Source organism: Anopheles darlingi, chromosome 2 (genome assembly GCF_943734745.1).
Source record: "Anopheles darlingi chromosome 2, idAnoDarlMG_H_01, whole genome shotgun sequence".
Classification (NCBI taxonomy): Eukaryota; Metazoa; Arthropoda; class Insecta; order Diptera; family Culicidae; genus Anopheles; species Anopheles darlingi.
The window spans coordinates 66,637,869-66,649,333 of NC_064874.1; the positions used below are offsets into that span (position 1 = coordinate 66,637,869).

General features: G+C 47.2%; 1 protein-coding gene and 1 long non-coding RNA gene across 2 annotated transcripts; both read left to right on the forward strand.

Moving 5' to 3' along the window:
- The first annotated feature begins 362 nt into the window (after positions 1-362).
- LOC125952665 (uncharacterized) lies at positions 363-2,926 on the forward strand. Its single transcript, XR_007468826.1, has 4 exons — positions 363-514; positions 588-631; positions 1,899-2,041; positions 2,130-2,926. It is a non-coding gene; the product is annotated as an uncharacterized LOC125952665 (long non-coding RNA).
- A 1,392-nt stretch (positions 2,927-4,318) lies between these two features.
- LOC125952655 (fibrinogen-like protein A) lies at positions 4,319-5,378 on the forward strand. Its single transcript, XM_049682266.1, has one exon. It carries the CDS (start codon positions 4,343-4,345, stop codon positions 5,276-5,278), a length of 936 nt encoding a protein of 311 aa, XP_049538223.1. The 5' UTR covers positions 4,319-4,342; the 3' UTR covers positions 5,279-5,378.
- The last annotated feature ends 6,087 nt before the right edge of the window (positions 5,379-11,465 follow it).

Consider the following 11,465-nt stretch of genomic DNA (forward strand, 5'->3'; position numbering starts at 1 on the left):
GGTTTCCGTTGTGTTCTGAAAAAAGACGGTACGAAAGTATGTTTGAGCTAAAATAGGGAAATCATCCATTGAAACATTCAAAAATGAGTGAAAACAGATACTATGCCTGATAAAACCATAGAATTTGTCCGTGTCTTCTCTTTTTTTTCTTCAAACGCACGCTGGTTTCTTGCAGCACGAACGTCAAATACAACCAATATGGCGATCTGTCAAAGCGGTTCAGAAACCACCTGAGTCTTTGGTGCCTATTCCCGTCAGGCGTTATTTGACGCCTCAGGCGTCAAATTCATTTTTGTTCATTTTCGATGTTCAAAACTGAAGTGTGAAATTCTCGTAAATTGTGCGTTTTTTTTTATGGTTTGCTACTATTTTAGGGTCTTGAAAGAGGAAACGGAAATGGTTGGATGTATGTGGCGGCTTGCCCTACGGCGTTCGCGAACGCGATTTGAAGCGATTTTCCAAGGGGTATGGTCGAGCCCGCGATATTCTGATCAAGAATGGATATGGTTTTGTGGTAAGTTCAAACGCGATAGTGGCGTTATTAATTAGATTTGCTTTTAAAACACTGTGGTTACTGTTTTCCACAGGAATTCGAAGACTACCGGGATGCCGATAATAAGCTAGGAGAGAGGTAAGCAAAGGATGTGATGCGTTGCTATTTATTTTAGACGGCAATCGTTGCCGCGTCACGAATACTCCGTTCAGCAAAGGTATCCGGCCGGTATTGCTAGCTCTCTGGCTCCTTGATTTCCTTGTTGGATAGAATCCCATTCTCATGTTGTCGCCAGTGTGTCGCCATGTAACAAGTTATCCCCTCTTCGATCTATTACCGCAAGTTTATGTATAGTCAGCCCCGTGAAACGAACAGTTAAATTGATTAGTTTACTTTATCATTAAATCATCCGCTTCTTAAATTAAATGTTAAATTTATTATTTTTAAGCATTTCATTGATTATTCTATTCGTAAATCAACAAAGAATAGAGATACAGAGAAAGTATGAACTGGAAGATACTCGGTTAAATAATGAATAGTACGTAGAAATCATAATGAAAAGAATCGCGAACAACATCGCATAGAGCTGATGGGATATGATGGTGGCATATGTTCAAATGAAAAGTGGATTCGACGTGGACTACATCAGCAGAGCAACGACCTTATGTAGCGCTGGATGACGATGATGAAACGGATGTTCGAAAGATTCCTCACAGATCAAACGATCGGGAGACGTTGAACAATAGAGCAAAGGCTGATCCATGAGAGGGATTGCAAACGAACACAGTTGATGTATCCTGCTCGTCAGTTACTCCAAAAATGGTCCCTTGAGATGGATTCATTTTTGACGCTAGCCACTGATCGCTGATAGCCCAGAACAGTTCATAAAACCAGAGATCAAAACAGCACCATCAAGTTTGACGGAAAGTACCGGTCGCCGGATGATAATCATGGTAGAATAGATATGATTCATGCAAAAACAAAAACAGGACCAAATGAACTCGCTACAGTCCAACTGCAATTTGCCAATGCCACTGCTACTGCTGCTACTGCTACTGCTACTGACAACGGAATGATTCTTTTCATTATGAAGATATATTGAAGAAAAGAGATACAGAACAAGAAAGATACGCGTAATCGTAGTGATCATTATTAATCTTTACCGGATATAGCCCAAATCAATAGGAATTAAGTGTTCTTCTTCCAAGCATTACACAAACGGTCGGTCCCATTGCTCTCTAGGTCACTATTGGTATCGCGCCGTGCGTTTCCGTAGCTTTTGTTATTTCCAAATTTTTGTTGACCGATGTCTCAGAACTGCTATTAATCTGCTGATATAACTTTACCTTCGAATTCATGCAACCAACCGTTTGATATCCTCCCTTCTTTCTTCATCGAATATCAGATACGAATGATCTGGATCTACTTCTCTCAGTATATGATCAGCTATTAATTGTATATTTTCGAAGTCTCGAAGTCACCCAGCCGCTCCAAGTCCAAGAACGGCTCGAAATCGGCCGAAAAGTCTCGCTCGCGCTCCCGTTCCAAGTAAGTTCTCGTCTTTTCTTGTAGAATTCAAAGAAAATTGATATTTCTAATTCCTAATTTATATGTGCATATTTTTTTTCCTTTCCAGCAAATCCCGTGACAACAGCAAATCGAAATCACGATCCCGCTCGCCGAAACGCGATCGCGATGAGTCGCGTTCTCGCTCTCGATCCCGCGACCGTTCCCAGTCGCAGGACAAATCAAATGATAAATCGCGATTGGCATCTCCCAAAAATAACGATCACGCTCCAGAGCGTAATGAAAGTAGATTAAATACGTTCGATTATCTTTTATAGTAGTGCTGACAGAGAAGAAAAAGAATCGGGATGTCCACATCCACTACTTCTTCTTGAGCTGGTGCATCTTTCATTACCTTATCAATCTTTTCACTTCTACTGTCACATTTCATGCAGACAATACATACAATTGAATAGAAATTTCGGCAAGAGCTGGCACGGTTGTTATGGTGTGCCTCGACAGTCGTGTGCGGAGGGCGGGCTTAGGGCAGCCGCAACGGCGGCAGCAAAGCAGGGCACTGCGTGCTCTAGAGCGGCAGCGGTGCTGTGACCTACGGCAGCACCGCAAGGCGCCACGAGCGCGCCTAAAGCGGTGAAGGAGTAGGAGGGAGGAACGGGGCAGCACGGCTGCTGTTAGAGGCTGCGAATGCAAAGCGTGCCAGGGGGAGAGGAAAATAACAGAAGGTCAGGGCAGATAAACAGGTCCACGGCCCCCCTCTATAGGCCCCCATGGGCCTCTAGTCGCCACCAGGTGTTGGCAATGTTGGCAGCCTAGGAGGGGGGCTTGGAGAGATGACCGTTTTTTATGTAAATATAGGATATAAGTAGCAAAAATAAATAAATGGTCAGATTAAAAAAAAAAAGAAATTTCGGTAAAAAACCAATACATACACCAACCTTAAACATGAGATTAAATCAATTTATGGTGTGAAAAACTACCCAAATATTGTCTTTCAACATTGAAAAGGTAATGGCATCTCCCTCCCCTCTTCCCTAATAGCACTATTTAACGTTTATAATGTATTTTTGAAATATATTTAATTGAAAAGGTGTGTATGGTTTTGGGACAATTATTATGTCTAAATCATCTTTTTATCTATCTGGAAGGGACGGGGGAAGGTACAAGCGATGTACTAGATATGTATTCGCTCCCTCCCCACCCCTCCTCCACTTTCCATATGTATTTCTGTGTCCGGCTCATTCTATCGGTTATCTAACGGCAAAATTTTAAAATGGATAACCGCTAAAATTATTTGAATTGGTTGAGGTGTATGTTTTGGTTTTTTACCAAGATTTTATGTTTCCTTTACTAAAAAACAGGTTGAAAGCAAATAAGATCTTGTCTTTTAACTAAAGGAAAGTTAAAATTTGATCATCGTGCATCTAAAAGTGTGCTTCGGTTTAATAAATCAGAAATGAAGGGCTACATTGCACTGAAGATCGTTTTCTCATTTTCTTATAATGAGTGGCGAACAAGGGCTGTTGAAGTCGTTGAATTGTATGATTTTTTAAAAATATTTTTGGCGTCTCAATTTTCTTAAAAAAAGAAGTTAATCGCTAGTCATCAAAGGGTGAATTCGAAACGTACAAAACGATAAAAATGTGCCTTTTACCGTTTCTCGAGGTTTTTACGTTTTTTTCGATTACGAAATTCGTTGGGTTTAAAAAATAACAGGAAAAATCGATGGAGGGGTGAAATTCATTTTCACATTTTCCCTGAATCACTCTTCAGTATTCTCTGCATTTTTCTTGAGCCCTGGGTGTAATGGACCCTGAGGGAAGTCTCAATCGGCTGGCCGTTCCCCAGCTAAGTACAACTGCTTCACATTCAAAATTATCCGCGGGAAGATAGCGAAAGAATCCTCAGTTAGCAACATCCTGTTTAAGGGGGCATCCTTTCTCACACAACCCGTTGTGAACGCGCACTCTGCGGTCGATCGTTGAACGCCTTTCACTGTCGTCAAATTCAATAGCTCTGGAAGAACGGTACTATATCAATTTCTTATCATCCAAAGGCCTCGTAGAAGAGATTGACACTTCCTGCGATTGCACCGCATTGAGATTATTTATCGAAGGACTAGGCCACAAACAGATTAGGCTCAACTTTTATCGTTGTTTGTTCAATTGCAACGGTTACCACATTCGCAAACAACGTTGTTCGAGAAAATGTCTCAAGATAAATTGTGGACACTTACTGGTTTTGATTTACTATAAAACCTTCCATTGAGCAGCATTTTGTTACAGTTCCGACTCGGCGTTACTTAGAGTGCTTCAATATCCCAAAATGAAGTTTACTGTTTGTTTTTTATTGTTTTGTGCTGCTTGTCATTTAGGTGTAACGAATAATAGCACTGAAAACTCCATCGTCGTGATCCCAGATGGAATTTATGGATTCGGGTTGGAGATGCTGCTTACAAAGATGGAAAACATGGAGCGCAAGTTATTGGAGGTGCTGGAACATTGGCACCAAATGGAAAGCTACAAGGCAGTTCTCGAAAAAAGGTTCACCGATTCCATGAGGGACCTCGGCCGGAATATGAGCATATTACAGGATCAATCGTTGCTGATCGTGGAACAGCCAAAAGCTAGCGCTACCTTTTCATCGTGCAAAGCCATAGCATCGAAAGTGTCAGGGGTGTATGAAATCCATATCAACAACGTTACTCCGCCATTTGACGCGTTTTGTGAGCAAGAAAAGTTTAGAGGCGGTTGGCTCGTTGTGCAACATCGGTTCGACGGCTCCGTTGATTTTTACCGGGCCTGGGCAGAATACCGTGCGGGCTTTGGCGACGTGAACACGGAATTCTGGCTCGGGCTGGAAAAAATGCACCAGCTAACGACGGCTAGGCCACATGAGATAATTATCGAGTTAAAGGACTTTAGCGGCAACTACGCGTATGCGCGCTACGATAAATTCAAGATAGGTAGTGAGAGTGAGCACTACACACTAACGCTGGGAAACTATAGTGGAACTGCAGGAGACTCGATGGGTAGTAATAATGGAAGGAGATTCTCATCCATTGATCGAGATAATGGAGACTGGCCCAAGTCTGATGGTTGTGTTAATTACTCTAGAGGTGCCTGGTGGCACAGAGCTTGCACCGGTGCGAATTTGAATGGACCTTACAACAATGCACGGAGTAGTAAGTCAATGTTTTGGTTAGATTTCAAAGGCTATCAAGGATTGAGTTTCTCCAGGATGATGATCAGGCCATTGTAAATTGATCGTGGTATCTCTGCTAACACTATTCGTAGACTTTTAGTTATAAATGGCAATTAAGCATCCTTAAACAGCAAATACTCTGAAAAATATTTGCGTACGGGCAACCTGGGATAAAAATCCGAAACACTCCAAAAGGAAATTTTAGCTCAAATAAACTATTTGTCTTTATCAAGCTTCGCTATCCTCTAGTTCCAGTGATTATTTTCGCAAAAAGTAATGCGTTGCTCGCTGCATATTGATACCCATCCAAGCGTGGTAAATGTCTGATCCGCCAGTCCCTTCTTGAATCATTTCCTATCTATTCTGCTCTCTGCATTTAACGATTGAGGCTTCCATTTTTGACAACCATTCAATCGAATCTGCTATCAACTTGAAGGTTCTTATTGCCAGCTATTTAGCATGAAGCTACTTCACACGGAGAACGGAAATAAGACCTCTTCTAGCCGGATGATGAAGAGATCCTCCTCCAGTTCACGTTGCGAGACTTCACATTGTTAGTCGAATCAACCAGACCTCAGCATTGTCACGAAACTATGCAATAATGTTTCGAACACAGCTCTGGTCGTGCATCGTCGACCCTATACCTGGCCATCGCCACGAGGGTGCGTTTCAAAGGGCCATTTCTTTGACGATTAGATCCATCGGTGTCTCTCTGCGTGTACTATTCCGTTTAATAGAAATCAAATACAGACTGAGAGGCTGAGGCTGAGCAATAATTTCAAACACTTGCGATGATGCGGTAATGGAAATGAAATAAACTAGAACGTCTTACGCCTCCAACCTGGCTGGTTGCGTCGTGGTTGCGGCTCGGCGACCGGGAAGCGACAACCTGCCCGCACCCCCGCCCCAAAAGCGACTCCCCGCCGCAGAACCAATGACTCAGAGGAGAGGTGTGCCCCTCAACCCCCTCAAAGGGGTCCCTCTGGTTTGGAAAGTGGTCAGCCTGCCAACCAGCCTGCCTGCCACCCAGCCAGCCAGCCAGTGGCGACCTAGTGGGGGCATCCAGTACTACCCGAGAGTACCATCCAGCTTCCCCGCCTACCCGTTTGCTGTCACGTTTGGCGGTCCCACCACCAGCACTCCATAATTGCGCTCCTCGCAAGCGCGAGCCTCTTAATCTCGAGCGGCCGGGCCTGGGTCCCGGGACCGAGGTGACCGATTGGGACGGGAAATCACTCGAGCGCAAAAGAAGAAAGAAAAAAAAAACGCGAGGAGGAGGAGGAGGAGAAAAAAAACCCGGTCAACTCCGAGGCGGTGGCGGTGTGTGATTTTTAACGGCCTTACCTTAACCGTCGCGTGCCGACGAAACCTCCATTTTGTACGCCAATTCATTCATAAAAATCCATACCGGCGTTCATGGTGTGCGCTTGCCGAGCAGCCAGACCAGGCTGGTAGGCCCGGCAGGCCTGGCAGGCTGGAAGGCATCCATCCATTCATCGCGCAGCAGCCACCTCGCGGATGGAGGCCCGCAGGTTTCGTGGGGTGTGCGTCACTTCACGCCGAGAAGGCCACAACACCTCCACATACGTACGAGAACGCGAGTGGCCCGGTGTGAAGTGGCCGGCTTGTACACATAAATTTCGTACACACGCCACCGTCCCAAGTGTCCCAAGTGCCGCGAGTGTTATATTTCGTGGATTGCTGGATGCTCTTCCTCTTCCTGCCACCGCCACCGCTACGGCCATCCATCCATCCATCCATCCTGCCATCCAACTCCTTCGCCTACTCTCTGGACCTCCTCACCACTCTCCGGTCCGATGGTGTCGCCTGGTGTGTGTGTGCGTGTGGGTGCGGGGAAATTTGCCTCGGTAGACAAATGACCGGCAGAACGAAACGGTGTGCGCCTTTGCAAAATGGCCATATTTTACCGGACCCCTTCTCGCGGGGCAAAGTAGGCAATAAACTAATTTCGCGGTGCGGTTGCTTGGTCGCCGGCCGCCTAGATGCGTGCACGTCATCATCGCCGGTTAATCACCTCGGTCAGCAGTTGTTTAGGAAGCTCTGATCGGAAGCTTCCGTTTACGATGGTATTGAAGGTGATCTGGGGATCGATCGGATTCAGTCAGTCTCCGACGATGATTTGTGATGATTCCATCGTTCTTGTCTTGGCCATTTCTTCCAAACAGCTGACCATAACGGCCAACGATCGGATCCCGGTCGGTTCTAGCGCCCAAAAGGTGCTTAGGACCATTGGCGTTTGCGCCAAACATTCGTCTTCAGACCGGCCGGGTAACGAATGAGTGCCCGAGATGGGGCGGCTGGCAGCAGTGTGTGTTGTGGAGAGAACAAAAGCCAAACCAAATGTCTCACCTGACCCCTCGGCACGTTTGCGATGTTCCTCCCAATCCTACACCACGCAGTGACGCGCGTGGATGGCAAACGGAAGGCGTAGGAGGCTTAATTCACAGTTTCCTTTCCCAGGAGAGCCTCCCTGTCCTCCGTCCCGCAGTGTGCCGTGCCGCGCGGTGGGTGTTTGTGGTGCGCCAGGGCGGCGATGCAGCGATGCTAATGGACCAAAGTGACGACTACGACGACGACAACGACGACGACAACGACTACGACGACGACAATTGTCATTTGTGCGAATGCCATCGCTGCAGTTGCTGCAGTTTACCTGCCGCCGTGCCCCATGCATGTAGTACATTGTAATGTGGTGTTTGGCAGTGAAGGGAATCTCGCGTGTTTATGATCGCGAGTTTTTGCGCGAGATTTCAAAACTTGATGATCGCACCCAGTCGCAGAATCGGAGAGAAGGTTTTGGTTTCATCAGCATATCAACCAGCAGCAATGCCGGCAATGGCACTGTTGCTGCTGTGTGCTGTGCTGATGGTGCTGCTGAAAAGAGCAATTGAAATGGTACGGATCAGTCCACCAGCGCCATCCGGGACGACGCAATGGCGAACGGGAGCGCGCGCGTGCCGATTACCACCCGACGTAAAACCCCCGGACTGTCTGGTCGAGTCGCAGTTTTGAGTAACGGCTTAGTAGAGCGCAGCCAATACCAGCGCCCAATGGTCAGCGCGCACTGACTGTAGCCATGGGTTGATTGGATTAAATCAAAGGCTGTCCACCACAACCACCACCACCACCGTAGCGGCGCGCTCTTCATTGAATAATTCCCAACATCCGAATGGGTGCGCACGAATGGCCGGCGATGGCCGCCTGTTGACGTTGCGGCTGATCATGATCCATTAGCGATGCGGCAGCATCTCTCCCAGCCCAGACACCGCCGGCGACGACGACGACGACGACGACGACCGCGACGACCGCGACGGCGTCTGACGTCCTGATTGAACCCCGAATCCCCGAACAACGGATCACATCATGGGATGTACCGTGTCTGGACGTTCTCCACCAGTAGGTTTCGCCAGTATCTATAGTGCTGCAGCATCGACTGCCTGTCGATGCCAAAATCAACAGATTAGCGAGGGGCAAATTTTGTACATTCATCCAAAGATTTGCTTGTTTGGGCCAGTGGCCAAATGGTTATGTGATGTGGGTTCTGGGCGCAATGCACCTGCACCTGCCATTAACAATAGGCGTATTCTTCTATTTTTGTTCAATTCAATTCAAGTTCAATCTCGCATGTCGCTTGACGTCGGTGAAGTTAAGCCTCCCCCTGAATGGGTTACCAGCCGCATATGATAGTATTTAACGACTCGAGTTCAAGAACCAAGAACTCAAGGTCGGAAGTATTACTCATGAAAGTCGGAACTGTTGTGGCCCGGTAAAGGTTTTGGATTCCATGTTCTCCTCGTGGCACTAATTTCATTCACTTGCGCCATTTAGAGTCCATGCGAAACTTGAAGAAAGTGACTAACATTTTGGAGGGTTCTTCTGTGGGGTTTCTAGTGACGTATACCGTTAATTAGAAGTGCAATTAGAAGAAGTCATAGCTCAATGAATGACGTTTATTGCTGACTGTGCGACATTGTCGACTAGAAGTATTTGCGGGATTTTGCTTTATGATATCATCGAACCGACAACGAAACGTTATAAGATGATTCAACCCTCCGCACAAAATTCCTGTAGAACCTTACTCCCAAAGCGTTGAATCATTTGTATCTGATTGATAAGAGATCTTACCGAGAGTTCAGTCTGACTAGAGCATGAACGCATAAAGCGTTCCCAAAACATCACCCCCCTCTGAATACCAGACAGATCAGCAAACATCGAATGTCATCATGGACTCAGTGTGTGTTACAATGGCGCACAACAGCTCGCTAGCACGCCGACCGCCGACCGAAACCAGAACCTGGGTCCGCATTATCTGCGACACATGGTGGCGGTACCGTCGAATGTCGCCGCTTTCTATGCTCGATTGCATCGCTCAATTCCGCGAAAGAGAAACGCACAAAACACCGCACCGACCGACCGAACCTCGCGCTGTGCAATCTAGCGATCGCGGCCCCGCAGGCATCGACCGCGCGAGAACAGTCGAAACCGGCGACGACGATGACGATAACGATGGGCGGCTTCGGTTGGCGGTTTCGCGCCCGGGAATCTAGATTAATGGTGATTTGATTTAATAATCTCCCAGAGCGCGCTCTTCCAGACAGACAACGCCGGTGACGATGGCGGCAGCGGATGCGGCTTGGCCAGCCGGCCAGCCAGCCAGCCAGCAAGCCGAACATTTGGTGCAGATTCCATCAACTTCATCAATGCTGAATGCGCGCGCTGATGATGCGAGCAGGACGCTGCACGTGGTGCCCGGGAGTTGGGTGGCAAAACGAGCTGCTAATCGATTGTCGTGATTTACGTCGACAGGCACGGGGCGGTAGAAGCGCAGAAGAAGAAGAATGGGACCGAGCGGTAGGTCGGCATGCCGGAGCATCCACTGCCTGCCCCTGCTTACGGTCGTTGATGGATGATGGTCAGAATCAGAGGGTTGATCAGATGATCTGCTACACGATCTGAGCTGCCGAATGGAGTGGCCGGGTTCTCTCGAAGGGCCAATACATGGTGGTAGGTAAGTATGGCAGGCGGCATGGACACCTTATATATATATTGTTACGCAAATGTCAAACTGATAAGCGACACCGACAGCAGCGCTAGCTGATAAGGGAGACTTCATTGCCCAGAGACAACTGAAGGCGAGAAACTTCTGTACACGTAACGGCCCAAGCACTGTAAAGTGCAGGCACGTCTGTTGTACTTTCGATAACGTGCATAGCAATGGTTACAAACTTTAGTTTTACGTGTTTTCGTTTTAATCTTTTTAACTAAGTTTAACATTTTATTAGTTTTGCCTTGCAGGTTTTACTATTTTCATTTAGTTAAATTATGGGAAAAAATCCCTTTTTGATGTGTTTTCCAAACTTCGTTATCCTGGGTTTACTAACTAGTTTCTGACTAACTACGGGCCGTGCTTCCTTTTCCAACCGAAATCCCTGTCCCACAATCCCCGCATAGCGAGCGGTTCATTGTTTGTGGTCCCCGTGGGTGCGAGTATCGAGCCGCCGAGAAAGAGGAACGGCATCGGTCGGTTGGTCGGTCGGTCGGTCGGTCGGTCGGCCGGTCGTTCGTCGTTCGAGGTAATGGACGGCGAACCCGCCGTCGTGCCGTTTATTTGTCTGGCAGCATCCGAGCAGTGCGCATCTCCGACGAACGTACGGCCAACGCGCGAGATATATACGGCGCGCGCCAACGCGAACTTCCATCCCAGTTTTCCATCCAAGCACCCGTGGAACGACAGAAAGCGACACCGTGTTTGGCGCTGGTTAGGTTCTCATCTGTTGACGGTACTTATCGGAGTCGGAGTGTTTTCGAAGCGAAAGGCTATCCACCCATTCGGTCAGTGCTGATGCCCGATCACGGACGCGGCCCGGGAAAGCTGATAATCACAACAGAAACCGCAATAACTCATGTGAGTCCCCAGCCCAGATCCAGTGTTCGTGCGTGTGTCATTCTAACCCGTTTTAACGGCCTCCAGAGGAAAGCGTGTGTGTTTGTGTGTGTCGTCCGTTTGTCCAATTCCGTGGCGGCCTTGAACGATGCATTTTTGGCAGGACCACCTTTAAGGGGGGCCTTTGGTTATTTCGGTTAAAAATTTGACGATTTTTAGTGAAGAAATCAGTCAGTTTTAATTTTTCAAAATAATGTCACATTAAACTAAAATTTTTCAAGAACATTTGGTCCTTTTTTGGGGAAAATTTGACCACACTACGTTCGTGGCATCCAATCT

What these genes read in the sequence shown, in the direction of transcription:
- LOC125952655 (XM_049682266.1), top strand. Translation starts at nt 4,343, where the DNA reads ATGAAGTTTACTGTTTGTTTTTTATTGTTTTGTGCTGCTTGTCATTTA.